Consider the following 21,167-nt stretch of genomic DNA (forward strand, 5'->3'; position numbering starts at 1 on the left):
ACAAAGTTGCGCAATCCACACATGGAGCCCAGCGCAAAATCAAAGTTCATTCAATGATGCGACAATAAATATTTTCGCAAATGTGCACAGCGCAATTATAAATTTGTAATTTTCAACAAGGGCAATGAAATAAAACATCCAAACTAATTTCCTCGTGTCCAGCCCTACATCACCACTGCGCGCAACATAAATCATTCATACATAGCTTTTAATGGATCATTTTCTAAAAGCTCGAGCACATTAAGCTCCTCGCTCGTAAATCATTTGAGCGCACTTTTCTCGGAATCCGGCCACCAGCCAGCCACCAGTGGTGTTGGTTTCCGATGCAGATGCACTTGTTGACAGTATTTCAGCGACAGCAGTGATGGTGCCTAACGAAGAGCCCATAGGTTGACGTAACGGAGGGACGTAACGGAGGGAACGGGAGGGGGAAGGGAAGTATTCGAACTTCTAAACAGTCATTGATCGGAAAAGGATGACGATAGGCCATCCGGAATTACCGCTAGTGCCGCGGTATCGGGGCTTAACGAGCACCGCAAGGCTGCGCTGTGCTATTGTGGGTGCGCTTCAGCTGCCCACGCAACAGCCCTTAAGCCAATAGGAGCAATCACCTTCTATCATCCATTTGATATCGGTAACATTCAGTACCAGCAAATATACGACACCTCATCATTCCTCATACATGCACCCCCCGAACCCTAACTGATACCCACACCCACCGACACAACCAAAACTGCCTGGTAACAACCATCCACCTTCCATCTGTCCATGAAACGACACAGAGCGCCATCACACCAGTCGGGTGCAGCACTTGTGCCGTCAATACGACCTCATAAATAGCCGTCCCCGGACCAGTGGTCGGCACAAAGGGCACCAATTCAGCAGCTAAATACGTCGTCCACTCCAGAAGTTTTGAGACTGGCCTCGTAAAATCCATATGAACAGTGCTAGATACTTATTGTTCTCACAAGTTCTTACCACAGTTGTTATAAGCGCACTTGCGTTATTTTGTTTTTCTATGTTGCAAAAGACGGCAAAGGTGTCACCCTGAACATGGCAAGTCGCACGCGGCTTGTCACAGTGACCAGTGTAGAGCACAGTCAGGTTGTTCAGTGAAGACAACTTGGAGGGTCGCTGTGCAATACAATTTTGGGATTAGCTTGGCAAAAATACCCGAGAAACATAGCAAATTGACTCTCAAGTGACTTGGGACGAAAGCTGGATGTATTTTTAACATCAGGAGACCAAGAGACAGAAGGTCCAATGAAAACACACTGACTCCTTCAGACCCAATAAAGACAGACAGCGCAGCTCCCCTGGGAAGCTCAAATTAATCCCTTACTTAGAACAAAAAGGCAAAAACTTCATAACCTGGATCCCCTACGGCCAGATGGTCAACAAGGAATGATTCGTGAAGGGTCTGAGGGAGTTGAGAAAGATATTTCGCCGCAAGAGGTCGGAACTCTTCAACTGTGGCCAGGGGCTCCTGCACCAGGATAGCGCACACACCCACAAGTCCACCATGGAGGCGAACTATCTGACACAGATGTGCGTCAAAACCGTCCGTAACCATTCCCACAGTCCTGATCTGGCCCCCGTGGCTTCTGGATGTTCCCCAGACTGACAGGGAAGCTCAGGGGCCGTCTTTCGGAGGATGTGGAGGAGATGAGTGAGGCTGTGACAGAGGCCCTGGGCACCTTCACTTTGAAGGTCTATCAGCAGGCCTTCAGGCAGTGACAGGAGCGCTAAAGCAGGTGCATTGGACTCGGGAGGTTCCATTTCGAGAGTCACACAAGTTTCATGCTTCTCTGAAACAGGCAACTGTCTCTACTGAAAAAGTCTCAATACTTCTGGAGTGCACCACGTATACACACGGCCCGAGGCGGCCACCGGAACTTGTGGCCATAAATCGACACAAGTTGGGCGCCGGGCGGCTACAGGATCAATTAGAGCCGCGTCAGAGCACGAGATGATGCGGAAGAAATTGCAGCCGGAAGCTGGCCGGAAATCAGAGCTGTGTCGATAAGAGAGGGCCATGGTATGGCATTTGATTTGAGGCCGGATCAAGAGGGTGGAATAGCGCTACAGGTGCCGGGTGAGGTAGCGCGCAGAATAGAGCACTTTCTGAATGAGCCTTTGTAAATTAATGCAAAAATGAGTAATTTCATTGCTTCTATGGTAATTTATCTACATCCAACTCTGAATGAGCTAACATTTTCAGTTCTTGACTCTTCTTTATGATTATCGAATGTTTAGCCCAATCACACCTCTCTTCCACACTGGAACGAAATCAGCAGGGGATCCAGACACCTTGAATTGTCGGCAAGTCCAGCAGCGCCACCAACCACCGAAAGGCACTGATTCAGATACACTCTCCACAAATTCAGCCACACCCTGACACTAACCCAGCCACGCTCCCTGTTCGACCCCCCCCCCCCGTCCCCTCCCTCCAGTGACAGTCGCCAGCTCCACTGTCCGCACCATCGGATCCGACCAGACACGGCCTCTATTCGGTGACAGTCGCGCCCGGCTGTCGGCCGCGTCCGATTTGTTCCCGTCGTCGGGCTATTGTCGCGGTGTCGAGAGCGACGGCTCCAGCCGGCGGCCGTGACACGCCGTGAGAGCGACCCTCCGCGGGACGGCGACGGTCCATATTGGCTGCTGTTGGGTCCGGTCGGCGGGCGGTGTCGAACCGCCACAGACACGAACGGAATAAACTCAAAAGGCTTTGGGATCTAGCCCTACTCGAATGATAGAAGATCTGGAATTTGGAAGCATCGCCGGTTCTTGTCATTACATTGCTGTCAGATTCCCTAGTAAGTTCTAAAGCCCGCAATTGATATGCAGTCTGCAACGCCATGGACCATTCCGGAAGACTTACCCCAAATTGAGAAATTCCTCCCAACTTCGGACGGCGGTTGATGTCTTCAAAATCTTACGCAATCTTAGCAGCTTTACTAATCAACCAATGAGTACAATTACTCAATGATTACAGTCACATAAACCAAATGGCATCTCCCATGACTCATGAGGCTGCCAAGCCTTGTAGTTAGCTCGGGTACAGGCGAAGCGCAGAGCCGCGCGGCCGAGTTTGCCCCTGGATCGCCTACTGTGCCGCAACACACGCCGGCGTTGCGCGGCCGAGCCGCAGCCGGGCAGAGCTGAGCCGGCAGCCGGCCGTGGCCGCGGCGACCGCCTGGAATATAGACTGTGCCGCAATGCTTCAGCGCCTCACACAGTCCGTCCAGCAGCAACTCCCGTTTGACCATATCCCGTTCTCCGGTCTCCACCCGCCATTCCTTCACATTACTACCGGTAGAATCGCCAAGGGAAATAGGAAATATTGAGGCAAGTCGATTACTAAGTGGGCTGAAATTGAGTTGCTGATTATGAATTTTTTGCTTGCCGAATGGGATAGCCGGAGATTGGAAAATACAAAAATGAAGGCTTGCAAGCCTCGGGAAACTTTTCTCGATCGGAAGAGCTCGGCCGAACGTCTCCGATTTAATCACGATTTGAATAACTCAATTCATTTCCCGTAGATTTCCAATTTCAGTTTTCAACCACTCCAGTTTTTGCGCGGCCTCCTTTGTCATGGACATCGCGCTGAGTCTCCATCTAGCGCGGTAGCTGCGTTCTCGGCACGTCGTGTATTGGCCGTTCCGGCACGATTGTGACACTAGACGGCAAGGCACCGGCCCAACCGCCACTCAGCAAACGAGCCTGACTCCCAGGGAGGGAATGCGAGCAGCAGCAGGGCGACGGAATGAAGCGCATTACAGCGCCGGATGGGAGGCCGTCAGGTCTGGATGGAATGGGACTGAGGCGAGGGCTGGAACTTGGAAGAGATGTCAAGGACACCACTCGTGGCATCACGAATATGATACGTGACCTCAAAGATACCACACGTGTCATCACAGGCATCATACGTGATACTACAAATACCACAGTGACGGTATCAGGGCTCAGGTCGAAGCTGAGGGAGAGGGAAGAAGTTCACAGGCACGTCACCGGGCCGGGGACAGAACCGGACCCAATACGACCCAGCAGACTCAAAAGACCAACCATCTGTGGCTGGCCAATCTCAGCCCTCAGCGGCTACCGAGTCTGTTGAGATGCACAGAAGCGTAAGCAGACGACCGGGCCGATCAGCCAAGCTGAAGCAGAGAACAGTCCAGCAAGCGGTGTAACGAGCAGTTGGAGCCCAGTTCCGCCACATTCATTACATCATCACGGCCGTCCGGCGCTCCGAAATAACGACATCTTCAATCGGGCCAGCTACAGCTTCTAAGAAATAACGTATCCATCACCCCGACGTAAGCAACGCTGAATAGCTGAGACGGTTTCTCAGCGAAATAGATCCGGCTGGCTGGGATTTCCAAGTGCCAATGTCGCCGGGAAAAGGCGTCTCCAAGCGAACAGCGGCGAAATTGAAGAAGAAAACGACACGACCGAAGAAAAAACGGCTTCCGAGAGACGGTCCGCGGCGAATAGCTAGCTGGGAACGAAGAAAGAGCTGGCAGAAGGCGAGTGTTGGGAATCGACAGTCGGTCAAAGAGAGGGAGAGGAGAGTGAGGGAGAAGAGGGAGAGAGAGATGGAGAGGGAGAGACGAGGGAGAGAGCGAGGGACGGGCCGGTACCGCCCCCAGACAGCAGCGCTGATCGGCACGGTCCCGGACAAATTACCGGCCTGCTCTGCGGGACGGCCACCAGCCGCCGAGCGTCGGCCGCAGACAAATGAATCAGAGGCGGCGGCGGCGGCGACAGGGGCTGGGGTGGTGCCGAGGGTGGTCAGAAAGGCACAGTGGCTGTGTGCTGTGACGGCTGAGATTGTGTGATTGAGATTCGCCTGATTGCGGCGTCTGTGGCGATTAAACTGTGACTTGAAGTTCTGTGCAGTGTGCATGCAGCCAATTAAATATAAATCGTGTTACCTTCTATCAGCTCAATAAAGAGTAACAATATTCCCAATAAAACCCGTAGTTAAAACAAGGATCAATGCGGTTTTCACAACAACCAGATAAAACTATGACTTATGACATACCAAATTTTCCCATCCCTCACTTCAAAGGACATATTGCACATAAATTCGCCTATCAGACGCTGGAAGCACTGCCTGCGTTCGCCGCAATAAAACTCCCCGCGGGGCCCGTATATTCGGAAATTTATGATCCCACATTGATCTACGATATTCAGAACATCAAACCAGAATTTCGGTTATTTGGCCAGAGTCACCGCAATCATCCATTTTACAGCACATACATAACCTAAGCAATATCAGTGGCAGATACCTAGGTTCAGCTTTAGAAAAGCCACTATACAGAATTTGTGGTTGGTTTTAAGTACACTCAATAATATTGATAGGTGAGGATACAACACATTTTAACTACAGGGGAGCAGTTTTGGTTTACATTGCCGGTTAGCCTCCATTATAAAATAAAAATTAAAACTACGGAAATGCCAAAAGTCGTCGAATCTAAGCCAGGGAGTTAGCGGACAAAATCATCTCACGATTTTGTCGATCGCCATCATAATAAATGTCCCGAGTCCAGTTGCAAGATCAAACACATCTCTATGCATGAAGGCTGTCGCCTTGAGACGAAAGCGATTTCTAGACTGGGTTTGAAAGCTTATTCCCGGTAAAAGCATCGGGATGGTTGAAGTCATCCGGGCAGCATGAAGGACGACCGATCCAATGTCCTAGCCCTAAGCAACCAGCAAGTACTGGGCCGATATCGTGCACCGATCGTGAAATTATTGACCGTTGCAATATTAGTAATGTGGGTCGAATGAGATAGCAACTACTTCTTTCAGCATAAATAATATGAGGAAACGAGGCTTGGTCAATCATCTTCATTCTACAGAAGGCTCCACCGACACTTCCAGGCATGGAACGCGTTACGCATGCTACGCAGAAGTCAATTTGATCTTAATGAAAGATTAGGTTATTTCAAATGAGAACATCTCTGCACAGTAGAATAATTACACGTCTACCCCCGGTTACCATGCAGTCCATGAGCCGATTCAGCTGAACAAAGGTGCTGCCGGCGGTCGCGGTCAATAAGGCTGACGTCACCGGCCAATTGACCGGTAAAATCCCCCCTAATGACATGACACGCCCTATGTTCCGCTCCGGTACCATGTCGCCTACATCGCTATCCCCTGTCTCCTAAAGTGACGTCTTCGTCATGACTGTAGACCCCCCCCCCCCACACACACATACATCAACATCCCGCTATCATATCCCCCTCCCCCTCCCTGCCTCAGGATCCAATGGGGATATCTCAATGTAGCCCGGCCGACAGGTGGCAGCACGAGCGATCCGGACACGCCGGCCTCGGTAGTGGCTATGGCGGCCGACGCATTGGATGCGTTTTACGTGATTTACAGGCGGACGGAGCTAAGATCATAGCGATTTGGATAAGTTTTGGGGTATTTTCCTTGCTTTCAGGCTTTGAGACGCTTATTTTGTGCCTCTCCGGCCGAGAGGGGCGGGTGCGGCTCCCTCCTAGGTTTTCCTGCGATAGATCGAAACACACCGGCGATAAAGAACTGAAACTTGACATCCCTGACCTTTCATTCAAGGCGGATCTTGTGACAATGACCACATTTCGAGGCTAGGTCAGTTGACTGAACTATGACGTCATAAGTGAATCTCTGCATGGTCCTCAGATGTCGCAGCTTCGCACCGCCTCAGTTCCGGAGAAATTTTCACAGGGAGAATAATGAAACCTATAGGACGTACTATTTTCCGGATGTCTCACACTTGCACATGCCAAATGTTTTCTAGAGGTTGCATGAGGTCAGGTCGGGCACGTGACCTCACGTGACCCCATTAGCTTACTTCATAGGTAAGCTAATGGGAAAATATGGATACTGTTATTAGTCTGGTACCGGGAATAATCTAAAACTATTTCAATCACATGGCATTGTGATTTCATACACTCTTTGCATGGTCATATGCTTCACTTTTGCATTGTCAACCTTGCGTTACTTAATTTTTAACGTCACTTTGGTCACAAGAGTTGTTCGTCAATAACTCACGATCCCATTGATCTAGAGAGTCGGTAGAGCGTAATACGTCGCTGGCAAAAGCAAAGTTGTGCCTTTCATTGAGTCAAAAATTATTAAAAAAGAAACTTTTCCGTGAAAATGGCTAGAAAATTATGTGTTGGCCTCAGAAGCAGGCATGAGTCATTATGCGGTTATCATTGATCCTCAGCTCCGTCAGATTTGGTGTTCTCCAAGGCTGAGATGGGGTGGCGTATGGAGAAACCTGGCGCGAAGCACGGTGTTCAATACTTAGAAGCAGGGATGCGGAGCCGTGGAAATTTCAGACGGCTCCGGCTCCGGAAAAAAAAAATCGGCTCCGGCTCCGGGTGAAATGTCATATGGCGGCTCCGGCTCCGGCTCCGGCTCCGAGTAAAATGGTCCGGCTCCGCCGGCTCCGGCTCCGGCTACCGCTACGGCTCCTACTCAGTACATCCCCTATGCGATTAATTAAATACGGGTGGAAGAAAAAAGCGGTTGGATTGGTGCACGTTGCTTCTGTATTTGCATGACAAGGCTTTTTTGAATACCACACATTTTACTGCCTTGTACTGTCAAACCGAACTAGGTCAATATTTTTTCCTCTTAAAAAAAGAGCCGGAGTCGCCCCCTTTTTTGACGGCTCCGGCTCCTGCTCCGGCTCCGGGCTATGCTGTTTCACGGCTCCGGCTCCGGCTCCGGGCAAAATATGCCGGCTCCGGCTCCAGCTCCGGCTCCGGCTCCGCACCCCTGCTTGGTATTGTCAGGGTTGCATTCTGCCCATGCGCACGTCCACTGTGCATGGTCCACAGACCACAGTCCAGTTTCAGGGCCAACTTTTGCCATGACTCGTCCCTCGAATTCGCCCATGATGATTTGCTTAGACAAAATGTTTATGTTGTTTACGTTTATGTTTATTGTATAAAAAAAAACACCATCATGTCGAATGATTTTGCCAGGTTGAAATCATTCATTTAAGCTCATCGACGGCACGGGTACTCGGTCATTTTGTCCCTCCTTTTTTTCAGTGCAGTTGAATACTCCTTTTAAACGTTCTAACTCTACCTCACGAGCCAGAGGAACTTCAAAGGGCATACAGATAAGTGATCGCTCCTTTAAAGCTTTTAAGTAAGTTGTCGAAATTTTCCTCAGGCCAACATTTCAGTAGTTCACAGTGCAGGCCAGTATCAACGGGAGAAACATTCTATCAGCCCACGCTTTCTTTGTGAGCTCGGACCATTTATTCAGTCCATCGGCATCATATACCATATCGTGTAGTCTTAATCCACAATGACGACCGTGTTTTTAAAGGAAACCAGTAAATAATTGTAAAAACTTTCAGAGATCCGCGCATCTCCACCGCAATAATAACGCAGCAAGCGGCCCTCGCGCCGCGCGCCATGTCTGAATCGACTCGTGAGACATCTGGCGGCAGAACCTGGTACTGCTTATTGCGCAAAGCCCCATTCCTCAGTTCCCATCCCGCACCGCCACGAACATCGTCAGACAGCCTTCTCCGCCGTCCAAACTTAGCAAACTCGGCCAAAGTGGCCAGCCGGGCGGCGTCCATCTCCCGCCGCGAGATCCCACCCCGACCATCACCTTCCCGGGCGCGTCAGACGGCCATACGGTGCCCATCTCAGACACCCGGCTCGCGGGCAGACGGCAATACGATGGTCCCGGGATGGGGTGGCTCGAATGCCGATAGGGCGGCCTGGCTAGCTCATAGACAGCCGGACGTGTGTGGCATGGGGAAGCGCTGAATGGTGGTGCAGAGGCGGCCCCGATCCCGTGTCAGACTGTGTCCGTTTTCACTGTTCGTCTCAATGTCCATTTCCACTTCGGGCCACTTCTGTGTAAATTTCTGCGTTGGTTTCAATGTCCGCTTACGTTCCATTTTGTCTGTTCGCGTGTCCGTTTTCGTGTGAGCATTCATGTGTAACCGTCTCCACGTATGTTTGGGGCGTGTGTCCGTTTACGTATCCGTTTCTATTTTTATGTCCGTCTCGGGCGAACATAGCTGTTCTTGTATCCATGTTCGTTTCCGCATTCATGTCCGCATCCAGGTCCGTGTCCGCTTCCGTTTCCGTGTCCGTGTCCCGCGTCCTGTGTTGTAGGTTCGATCAATGACGCCGCTGGCACATTGCGTGTTAGGAAGTACACGTAACAAGTAGTCGTTGGTGTCGCAGATGTTTCATCAATGAATGACAGATCGTCCATAGTTAATCATCTTTGCATGGGGACAACGTCAAAGGAATTGTCGGGTACCGGCTAATGCATATTTATAATTTCCATGTGATGGCAATCTACATGACTGAAAACAAAGTCAGGCTCTCAATATGACCTTATAGTCAATTTACTAGGCCTACTGGCCTTTCCAAAAACGATTGTTCAAAGTGTGTTGAAAATATCTAAAAAAAAATAGACTAGTCTGCAGTTTCTGCTAATTTCACCAAACTCGTGATCTCCATTTATCCGTTGTCAGTGACGGACGGCGGTTCAATCTGGGGACCGGAACTGGCCGTCCCTCTGAATGTCAGACTCATCGGTAACTCCCCAGAGGTCACCGGAAACCGCAGACCAACACAGACTGAGTGACCTATCAAATCAGAAACGATTGAACAATTTGCTTCCCCACTCGAGACCAGTCTCCGAAATTGAGACATTATTGCCTTCTTGTGACCTTCGCCATTCGGTCGCCTCTAGATGGTGATGTGTTTCTTGAACAATCCTGTGACCGTTCTGCGTCCACTGTCTCTGGAAAAGCCGTTGCCTCGCAGCAGTCAGCAGATGCCGGGCCTCCGTGTCACCATTCCGTCCCTGTGTTTCAGATGTCAGCTGCCGTCACCGCCGACCGCCGTCGATCCCCAGTCAGCACGGCCTCTGTGGGCTGACAGCCCGGAGATTTCCCGGCTCAGCGGCGGGGGACCAGTCCGCTCAGCGCCCCAGCCGCGCCCATGTGAGGCTTCTGAAGACCTGCCCGATCCGGGGAGGTCCGAGAGGTTCTGTCAGACGCTGTGAGACCGTCTCTCCGCCCGGCCACCGCCGGCTGAACTCATCTCAACATGCCTGAGCGGTACGAGCTGATCGAGCCCACTATCCCCGAGAAGATCTATTTGGTACTGAGTGTGGCGCTGGCCACTGTCTGCTTCTTCGGTTCGCTGGCGCAGGCGGCCGCGCAGCTGCACCATAAGCTGACGCGCGGTCCTCAGATGGTGCTTCATCTTAGTCATGCTCTGCTGGGCATGCTTACCGCGCTGAACGTCATCTACCCGATCAAATCCATCAGTCAGCCGCCGCCGGTGCGTCCGCGGGCTACCGTGCCCGGTTTTCTGGGCTCGCAGCCGGCGTGTCTGCTGTTCAGCGCCGGCCTGCTGCTGCTGACGCTAAGCGCCGGCTGTCTGCACGCGCTGCTGCTGCTGCTGCACCAGCTGCTGCGCTCAGCGCGTCTCGGCTGCCTGCCACTTCTGCAGACCGCCGGCTGGCTGTGGCCGGCGCTGGTGGTGCTGCAGTGGCTGCTGAGCGCCGCGCTGGCCGCCCTGCCGGCCGCCGGCTGGAACCGCTGGGAGGGGGTATGTCACCTGCCCAGCGCGCTGGCGGCCGGCCAGCTGGTGCTGACGGCCGCCGTGCTGGGCGGCTGCTGCCTGCTGGGCGCCGCGCTGCTGGCAGTGGCGCTGTGGGCGCGCCGCGGCGGCCGGCCGGCGGCCGATCAGAGCCCCATCGGCGGCGCGTCCGCCACCGGCCGGCACTACGACAGTCTGCTGGCGCGGCCGCCGGCCGCCGGCCTGGTGCTGGCCGGTGCGCACCTGGGCGCCGCCGCGCTGGCCGCCGCTGCCGTGCTGGGCGCAGCGCTGGCCGCGCCCGCCGACACGGCGCTGGCGCTGCTGCGCTGGGCCGCCCTGCTGCTGGTGCTGACGCGTCTGCTGGTCACCGTGGCCACCATGTTCTGCGAGGACGCGCTCAGCTCGGCCGTGCTGGCCTGGCTGCGCGCCGTCTGCTGCTGCTGCCACGGAAACAACATCGTCCACCCGGTGGCCACCACCGGCGACGACCCGGCGCACACCGAGCTCGACGACAACTTCGAGATCTGAGCGACAGTGTTCTGAGCGGCAGTGATCTGAGCGACAGTGATCTGAGCGGGGGTGTTCTGAGCGACAGTGATCTGAGCGACAGTCCTCTGAGCGACAGTGATTTGAGCGTCAGTGATCAGAGCCACAGAACGATAGTGGTTTGAGCGCGGCTGATCTGAGCGCTACTGATCTGATCTCCGCGATAATTTAAACACCGATGCTCTGGGAATTGGTGACCTGATGATCCAGGCGGTGCTGATCTGACCGATGATTTAAGGACCATTGATCTAACCGCGATGACTTGGCTGATGTTCAGTGCGGCGCTTATCTGAGCAGTGATCTAACTTCGCGAGTGAGCAGAACAGTCTCCGAACAACTGAGTGACTCACTCGCCAGCAGCGTGGAACTGAGCGCACACAAATGTAAACGTCGACCAAACAGTGCGTAAACATTGTGTTAACACAATGCGTAAACATCACGACAGAGTCCAGCCCCGCGCCACCGAGACACCGGCCGTTCGTACTCATTGTCAGACTCCTATGGAAGTCGTTAAAACCGCTGCCGGCAGAGCCATTCGCACCGCAAGGCTATTGCTCTGGCTGTCCAAGACAAGGGATATGTCCGGGAAACCTCTCCCGTGTCTCCCGTGAGACCGATCAGGCCGACAGCTGAGAGCGCTGAGGGTTCTCGCCCGGTAACGAACTGTTGGGTGGGTGGGGCTTGGAAAAATTGCCGGCTATACACCACCGCACCGGTCTGGTGCACGTCAAACACGGCAAGAGCGAAGGTTAATGAAGAAATATCGCCACGCCCCAAATGGTGACATTTGGAAGGAGTGTGGGCGGGAGTGAGATTGATGGAGTGGAGTGGGATGCTATGTGAAATTGCCAGGCCAGGTGAACTTTCTACACCGGCCAGCCATACCAAAAGTGCAACAGTCAATGGTCTGTAGCAATCTGGGACGGTCCTTCGCGGGTGCTGACAGTGAGGACAGGCGGTAACAGAGAATGACAGCAGAAGGCAGCTAGTGACAGGTGTGGTAACGTGATGACAGGTGACGGGCAATGACAGGTGCGGTAAAGTGACGAGAGGCGGTGCTAGGCAGTGTTTTCGGTGAGGAGATCCGATGACAGGCAATGGCAGGGAAAACAAGCGGTGACAGGTGCGATGACAGTCGTGACAGGTGTGTCCGGAGAGGACATTAAATGACAGATGCGGGCAGTGCGGACAGCTGGTGGTATGCGGCGGCACGTAAGGACAATCCTGAAAGAACACACCTTCAGCACTAGGCGAGTGACTGGCGATGGACTGCGAGACTGACAGTCAGTAAAACGATGTCAGTCACCGGTAATCTAGGAGGTATTGTGCGCAGCGGCTGAATACTGGCGAGAGTTCTCGTGAAACAGCGGTGAAGGACAGCGAAATGCGTGGACTAAGTGTCGAGCATCAGCACAAAGTGCCCAGACGAGCACCAGAGCAGCTCACTTGAGATACACTCAAATGGTGAGAGCTAGCGGGACATGATGTGGCATAAGCAGGCGAGTGGTCGCTACATTTTAAGCAACTGGCAATGATGAATATGCATTATATGAGCGAGGAAACTGCGAGATCACGAAACCATTCCCGGTGATTAAGTAGGGATTTTAAGTGGCCTAAGGTGTTTAATTGCCGTAAGCAAGAACGAAGACGGCAATTATGTGACACTTGGCAGTGTTGGGGAAAAACGGTGAATTTCTTTTCTTACATGTAAACCCAGCTATATGTGCTTCTCATTGGACCATAACTTGTGTATAGATATTCACCAAGAAGCATAAATGTGAGGCGAATTTCAGTCAAGGTTCCCTTGAATCATTGATGCTACCCTATTCTGTCAATCCTCCAAACTGAGATGTCATAAATATCTAACTTACAGCGTCATCTGCAAACGAGCTTTCCCCATGTTTTGTGTGGTGTCGGGACCGATGACTGCCGCTCCCATCACGTGATGTGTGACATCACGGGTCGGTGCCAGGCGGTACTGGTCTCCGATGGGGGGGGACGCGGAGGGGGGGGGGACGAGCCGCCGTGCCGGCGCTCGCTCCAGCGTGACGGTACCATGTCGTTCACTGCAGCTCTGTGTCATAGCTGTTTGCCCCAAACGCTGTCGCACAGTGTCATATCGTCACGGTTACTGTGTCATACCGTCACGGTTACGGTAGCGGTGTCAGCGTTTTCCGGTGTCAGTGACACGGCCTATACGTGTGTCGCGTGTTAACGTGTCAGGTGTCATGGCGTCGCGTGTCCCCATGTCACGATGAGACAGACACCTCGTGGCTGACCTGGCGCAGGCTATGACTGGGGTCCTGTCCCGTTTCCGCACCCAAAGCTAAGGTGTCTGACCTCCTCACTTGAGATAGCGTGTTGCGACGGCCTTTGCTGACCTGGGCATGGGGGCTGAATGGCCGATCTAATACAGCAAAGTGCTGAAAAGGTGTGTCATTGGGGGTTGATAGATACCCATTACAGCGCACTCATTGGGAAGGTGTACAATTCGAAGTTGGCTGTTGTCATAGAAGATACGCCCGAGTTTGCCTGGCTTTCACGACAGTGCTGCTTTCGGTAAGATGATCAATTATCCATCATATCAACATAAATCGAAACATAAACAGCATCCTGTGGCTATGTTTCGTTTCCTTCAAAACGTAACGCAACAATAATAAAGACAAAATCATGGATGGGGTAATACAAAATATGGACAAAACCATGTTTGGAAGGATGAAGAGGAATGCATTATGCTATACGCATTACGCAGTATGCACGACACCGTCCTGTCAGCATTCACACTGCTCTCTGGCACCACCGTTAGGTAAGCGGTGGCTGTCTACTCGGCGTTTCCATTCTCCTCCCCGTACAGACCGGGCCGGCAGGGAGCGACAGCAGCCGCTACAATCAGACCGGCCACGACCCGGACATCCGGGTAGAGCGCGGAGCGGGAGAGAGAGCGGCGAGAGCAGGCAACAATGCCGCGGCAGAGACACACAGATTGGCACTGACACGCTGACAGGAGACCGACAGCACAGCCAGTCCTGTCCGGACGCCACCGGCAGAGGCGGGACGTAAGAAATGTGCGGAGAACAAAAAACAGCCCCGAGTCGTTCACAGTAATGAATGAAGGGTTCTACTGAGAAGGAAGCAAAAAAGAAAACAAAACGGTCATGCTAGTGGAAGCGGAAGAAACCGTGTACGCCAGAGCGATGTCGCTACTTTGCTGTATTAGTTTCTGGAATCGGCCTGAGCGACAACGTGAGGTAGCAGTGGGAGTCGGATTCGCTGAATGCTGGTGATCATCAGTTCCAGAGATGATGGCCCCGTGGGGAGTCGGTTCCACTGAATCTTCGGCTGTACCGCCCGACGGGTGATAAACGGACTGTGGACCGGTGGGACGCAGTACGCGGAACCACTGGCTACCAACACACGAAGCCGCCGCACACGCTACAACAAATCATCGATATGAGAATTAAGGGTGTAGGGTAGGGGAATCCGAGATTTGGAAGGTGGGAAGAAGTGAGGCACTGTGCAGCAGATAGAGAAAAGCAGGCGAAGTGTCTGAAGACGGTGGGACGAAAATGACGGATTTAAGATAATAGGGATAGTTGCCGGGAAAGAAGACGCGTTGATAAGGAAACGTGTTGGAGGAATACTACAAACACAAAACAGCCAATAAATGACAGCATCGAAAAGGGACGGGAGACGTAGGATAATAAACAGAAAGCAAATACGAGAGGACGAACCGAGCGCGGTACCAGGCCAGCGTGGGGTGTCAGCCCGACGCGGATGGATGGAGGACAACTGAAAGACCCAGACACATGTCTCTGGGCAAAAACTGACGTCTCACCGCAAACAACTCAACTGCGAGAGAGAGAGAGAGAGAGAGAGAGAGAGAGAGAGAGAGAGAGAGAGAGAGAGAGAGAGTCAACACACCACCAGCGGTGTCACTGTTCAACTTCCGCCCCTCGCCATCCGGATGTTATTTCTGGACCGAGCGATGCTCCAAATCGATAAAGCGGGCGACCCATCCCACTTGTTGGCCCTGCGCCGAAAGGCTATCGAGCTCAAGTGACAAGTTTCATAAAGATCATGAATTAATCACCTCACTTAGACCGTAAATACTAACCATCCAAGCGATACAAAACAAATAAGTTCCAATGACAAACCCACCGGCACGGGCTTAGGTTAGGAAAACGAATATTATCAGTGGTCCGCATGAGCTGTCTATGAGATAAATAAATTGCTGATGACGCACTATATGAGTATAACAGCAGAATTTACTCCCCATTAGACGAGCCCAGCAACAGCGTCAAATGTCTCCTCACCCGGACGCCGCCGGGGTCAAATTGCACCGGAAATGTCCAACATCCGGTCTGCAGCAATATCCGGTGTGCCGCTTCTCGGGAGCCGGCGGGTCGTTGGCAGCAGCACGGGGTCGTTTGGACGTGACCGCCACCTCCGGTTCAGAGGGAAAGGGGAGGGGAGGGGAAGGGAGGGCTCCAGACGGACCGTGCAGCGCAGTTCCATAGCACATTCGTTCCAATGGGCGGCGAAACACGAGACAATGACGTCAGGGTAGACATAACTGCTCTCTAAACACATCCATTTGGAGTAACATGTGAGCCCATAGGTTACCTCTTTACCTTAGCGCTTCTTGGTCTTTCCAGAGTCCTCAAATATCGAGTTAATTTACGGTAGCAATGAAGCTAAGAACTCGAGACCCGACCTGCATGTTGCAAAGGAGCCCAGGCCATTTTCCGCACCAAAACATCCAAACGGGACTGAATTTCTCATTTCACACTCACTTCACGGAATTAATCCCAAATCAACGAGATGCCGCCCTGAATATAAATCCTCGACTTCCTGAGAGGCACGTAAATAATACGGATGGAAATGACAGACTGACGCTACCGTCAACTCAAAAACGAACTGTCTGGTGAAACGATATTAGGCGCGCCATCCGGGCCTCTAGTTAGAGACGCGAAGCTTCCATTCGCTCTAAATTTATTATTACACCTGGGTGTTGACATGAAATATTCAACACATTCAAGGCATCGTGAAGAGAGCCTCAGCTGTCATTCGTTGTTATATATCCTTTAGTAGCTGGTATCTTCGAGCACAAGCCGTTGTTCGGAGTTCATGAGTCCTGAGCAGTCAGATGCCCCTCGTTCGTGGGCAGTGACTCGTAAGTCCCATTAGTTAATTATTATCTGTCCGAAAGCTGTCAGTCATCGGGAAACTATCAGCCGTTAGTTATAACAGCCGTCGGTCATTACAAGTGTCTATCTCTTCGATGCTCATCAATCAGTCGCCAGCCGTTGCAGTGGTGAGCCCGCCGGTCCCGGCTGTTGGCCACCAGTCCCGCCCCGACCCCAGTCCACTTATCCACCCGTCCTCAACGCGCAGCACGAGTCTCTCAACTCCACCACGTCGAGCCGTGTCGTCTCCCAGCGCGCTAAAGCTACCGTGTCTCCCGTCCCCATCTCCCTGCACCGCACGGAGCTCTGTCTCCCAAACCATCTTGTCCCCACTACCACCAAAGCCGCGGTACCACAGCACTCACCTGGACCATGTTATGGAACTCGGTCTGCAGCTTCCCCTCCACCACAGTGAACAGATCAGCACAGCCGTCAATCTTGTCATCACTGGGAGCCACCGCGGCCTCTCCGGAGATAGGGTGAAGCCGGGGCAGCCGCGGAGTGCCGTCAGAGTGAGACTGGCCGGTGGGGAACAGCCACACCTCGCAGTTTGCTTCATCCGCGCTGCCGCCGCCTGGAGAAGAGACCCGGTGGGTGTCAGAAGGGGAGAGTGATCACAAGGGTGTAGGAAGAGACAGACACAAGGTACTACTCGCGGGGAGGATGACTGTGAATAGTAGTGAGGACGGCTTACTCGGAGGCGAAGTTTGACATCACTTGGCATGCAACATCTGCCACGCTATTTGAAACGAGACAAATGACAATTATTCCTATAAACTTCAGGACAGCCGGCACAGTACACTACGTAACTACCATTTTCTACCGCATTAAAAAGGACCACAAAGTGAACAATCCACAAGCCCGCATAAACAGGAAACACGTTGAAAACTAATCTATATAACTGTGTGCGAAAAGGATACCATGGTGGAGCATTGCAACAATACACATGTTTTGAAGCATATAGCGTTTGTCTATTGGGCTTGATCCGCGCTAGAAAGTCCACAGCGCACCGTGCGCTCCGCTTCTGGAGCGCAATTATCGAGTATGGTACACCGTCGGTTTCATTACTACCCGGTCGATGGCCGCCATTTCAGAAATGAGGCCGTTCCACAACACAGCACGCCATAAATTAGATCGTGCCGATTGTATTAATCGAACTGGAACGAGCAGAATGAAGACAGCCAGCTCTCGGCGCGAAGGAATACGAGAGAGACGTTATAAATTAACAGCCGGCAGGAAAACAAAGATAAGTTAGCGCCTTGTCACGGAGAATATCCTTGAAAACACAGCGAACAGTTAATGGCCTAAAATTCGTGGGAACAAAGAGAGCCTGATGAAAACGGCGGAAGTTGTTTGAATAGGAACGATTTCATTGAAAGTTCCACGTAAAGTTTCCAACACTGTCAACAGCGTCGCCTCACAAATAGCCTTTCTCCGCTTCCATTCGCTCTTTTAATTTTAAAAATGCAGCAACCACTTAAAAAGGAACAGGCAGGTTGCCATTCGCAGAGACGGCAGCGCTATCAACTTTCTACTCCCGCTCCTAGATGGCAGCAGTGGTAGTGGCCTGGAGAGGTAGACTGCACCGCACGACTTTGGGACGGATTACGCGGTTCGACCGACCGCTTTCGCTACCCCACAGAAGACTCGTCGTGGCCGCGGGAAATAGGGACTAGAAACCGCTACATCAAGGTTAAATTGGCAAACAGGCTAACAACGTGTTTTACATCATACGTAGATTGCATATAAAGAAACAAATAAAGGAGCAACTTTAATGTTCCATAACACAATGGCGATGAGCAACGAAGGGGAAAACTGGTCAACAAGCAATAAACAGCAAATTTCCACAGCCTAAAAGCCTGGCTACACTATGCATTTTTTGCGTGCGTTTTTTTTTTTTTGCAGCTTTGCGTATTTTGCGTAATTTCGTTCTAGAAAAAAAGAACGATATTATGTTTTTGAGATGTTTTTTACCTCAAATTTTAGTTAATATAACAGCTATACTAACTTTTGTATATATAATATAAGTAATGTAAAAGTTATATTATTCATAACTTTTTTCCTAGAGCAATATTAGGCAAAAAACGCAAACTCGCAGAAAACGCATGGTGTAGCCAGGCCTTTAGTGTCGTTCTATACAATTATCTCCGCAATTCGAACGAATGTTTATCTGCATTGACGCAAACGCGCCAAAGCTTCCAACTACACCTATGCGCACTGCTTCGCGCCTGCGTCTTAAAAACACCCAGTTTCTGCCACCAGCCTACAATCAGCAGCCGACTCACGTTCCTCCAAAGGTGCGGTCCGTTGGGGCAAACAGCGCCCGGCCGGCCAACCACGCGCTGACCAAATGGGCCGCCCCGGGCCTGTGATTGCCGGCAGCCAAACACAGTTCCGGGTGGTCCGGCCGGGCGCCCCGGGGCAGGCCACCAAACGGACCATAACAAGCCTTTGAAACGCGCACACACACGCACGAACCAGAGCATACACGGGATATTAGCTGGGTCCGAGCGGCAATCACTAAGGCGGAAATGTGAAAAGGTGGTAGGATGTAGACTTTCGTATGAATGCGAAATTGTGACTCAGAAGTGGTTCAGAGCTGTGGAAAAGCTGATTCCCATAAAATTGCACATGATACAGATACACATCTGCTCTTAAAATGATATTCAGCTTCGCATATTCAATACCAAATCGACGAAAGATTGGTTAGAAAATGTAAATATTGAACTGAAACACCTTGAAGATAACAAAAGCGTATACGAGTCCAACAAAGAGTTCCAAGGCTATATCAACCCTTCCCTATTCGATCCCGGGGACACCGGAGCCATCGCCGACCCGGTGTCCAAGTGTCGCGTCGGTGGCGGCGGCCGGCCGGCGGCTGTCGCCCGGCCGCCGCCGGACGCCGTTCCTGTCTCCTGCTGACGGCGCTGTGTGCGGACGGCGGCTCGGCGGTCCGACCAGTGGAAGGGAGCAGCCGGCCGTACCGAGGTCGGTCAACGCTCACCGTCCGGCCGGCCGGCGCCGCCGCCGTCCGCCGGTGAGGCCGCCGCCCCTCTCCGAGACCCCCGGCCCGTCCCAGACCACACACCGGAGAGCTCCGGCAGCGCAGGGTCGGGCCGCGGGCCGGGCCGCCGGCAGACCGCCGAGCGGGCCCGGCGGCCCGCCGACGGACGGTGTTAGGTTAGGTTACTGACGCCCCGCGTCGGAGGCGGGCGGCCGACACCCAGCAGGAACTAGAACACATTACTAAAGTATACCACATTCGTTTTCGTACACACCGTCACCAGTAGATTATTATTGTTATTCCGAATATGGTAAGCATGTTCTTCTTCGGAAAGTGAAACTCAAGGTGCAGTGGCATGGTGTCATTACGACAAAGCAGTTTTAATCATTTAATAAATAGAACGATTGAGGTTCCAAGAAAACCCTGAATGAAATACCTTCCTTCCAGCACCTAACCATCATCTCCATCCTCTCTCCAATACAGCGTCCACCCAAGCACTCTGGTCTGGCCAGCAGCCCCTGCATCAACTTCATACCGAGTCGCGAAACGACCGGCGCCGCCCCTCGGGGCCGGTTAAACTGCCGGGCTCGGGCGGCGCGGCGGTGGAACGACGCCGTCCGCCGGGCTGACTGCTCTATTTGTATGCTAACCTCGTCAGGCGGTCGGCGCGGAAGGCCAGGGCCAGTTTAAGGCGCCGCAGAGACGACCCGTAAACGGGACGTCACCGCGGTGGCGCTGGTGGCAATATCAGCTACCAGAGACGGGTGGAGGGGCGCGGACGGGAGGGGAGACAAGCTCGTCGCTCAGGGTCCCAGGAAGTCAGGATGGAACAGGCCTAAAACAGCCGAGCAAAGTACAGAATCAGACAAAGAAACACAACATGGAGTAAAACAAAGCAGCATCACACACATACATACATAAGCAGCTTGACATTAGGTAAACAACAAAGATACAAATAAAACAATACCCTACAGCTCAACAAACGCACGCAAAGCATTAACAGTGCAACAAACCACAGAGCGTGATCCGAAGTAAGGCAACAGCTTTAGAAACACGAAGTGGCAAAGCTCAGAGGAGCTGAGCGTAGGTTGAGAGCCCAATGACACGTCTTAGAGCGGACCAACGGCACAGACTGGCACACTGACACCCTAATCAAGTTTGAAGGGCAAGGACACGCCACAATAGAGATAGGCAAAGGGCGGAGATAGAACCATTAGTGCCCAGATGAACGGAAATTAACTGAAGTGAAAATTAACTTTTTGTGTCCAACGAAAGCCTAAAATAGAAAATCTTCTTAAGCTCCATCAGCCCAGAAAAAAAAATACTATCAGAATGTTTGCATCAATGTCTGGAATAAGCCTCCGAAGCCGGGCGAGTGCGGAAACCGACGCCATCTGCTACGCATCTCTATCTACCTCCCATCAAACGGCTCCATTGAGCGCGCGTGACAGCGCTGAAACCCAATCCCGATGGAATCCATTCATCCATCAGTACAAAGAGGCAATATCGGCTCTCCGACGGCGCCAGCACTACGCACCTCGCGCCTGGAGCTACGCTCGACGCTCACCAAAGAGCATACCTCAGCTGCTCGGACTGTGGCGTTCCTTCCCCTCGACTTCCCAACCAATGCAGGTCCCCGGGTGGAGCGCACTGCACAGCTCGTGGAAAAAGGCAGCGACGCTGACCAGACGGCCATAAACGGATTTGACGCTAAAATCGATACCGACGACGACCTAGTGCCAGAGTGTACCTCTGCCCCCTCCCTCTCCCCCCTCCCCGAGCGAAGCACAGCCAGAGTCGTTAATGAGGTCAGAATGGGCGAGATAATTGGGGGCGGGG

The 21,167-nt window shown here is 52.4% G+C and overlaps 1 protein-coding gene across 1 annotated transcript in view; it reads right to left on the reverse strand.

The window, feature by feature from the left end:
- The window catches only part of LOC122369582 (A-kinase anchor protein 9-like), a gene marked incomplete at its 5' end in the record, with an annotated part of 67,445 nt that extends 50,547 nt beyond the window's left edge, over positions 1–16,898 (reverse strand). The window contains one exon of the mRNA XM_043344426.1: positions 16,690–16,898. Within this exon, the coding sequence (XP_043200361.1) occupies positions 16,690–16,898 (209 nt within the window). The remainder of the gene's footprint in view (positions 1–16,689) is intronic.
- Positions 16,899–21,167: the final 4,269 nt, after the last annotated feature.

This window comes from Amphibalanus amphitrite, unplaced genomic scaffold, assembly GCF_019059575.1.
Source record: "Amphibalanus amphitrite isolate SeventyFive unplaced genomic scaffold, NRLGWU_Aamphi_draft 001052F_arrow, whole genome shotgun sequence".
NCBI classification, from domain to species: Eukaryota; Metazoa; Arthropoda; class Thecostraca; order Balanomorpha; family Balanidae; genus Amphibalanus; species Amphibalanus amphitrite.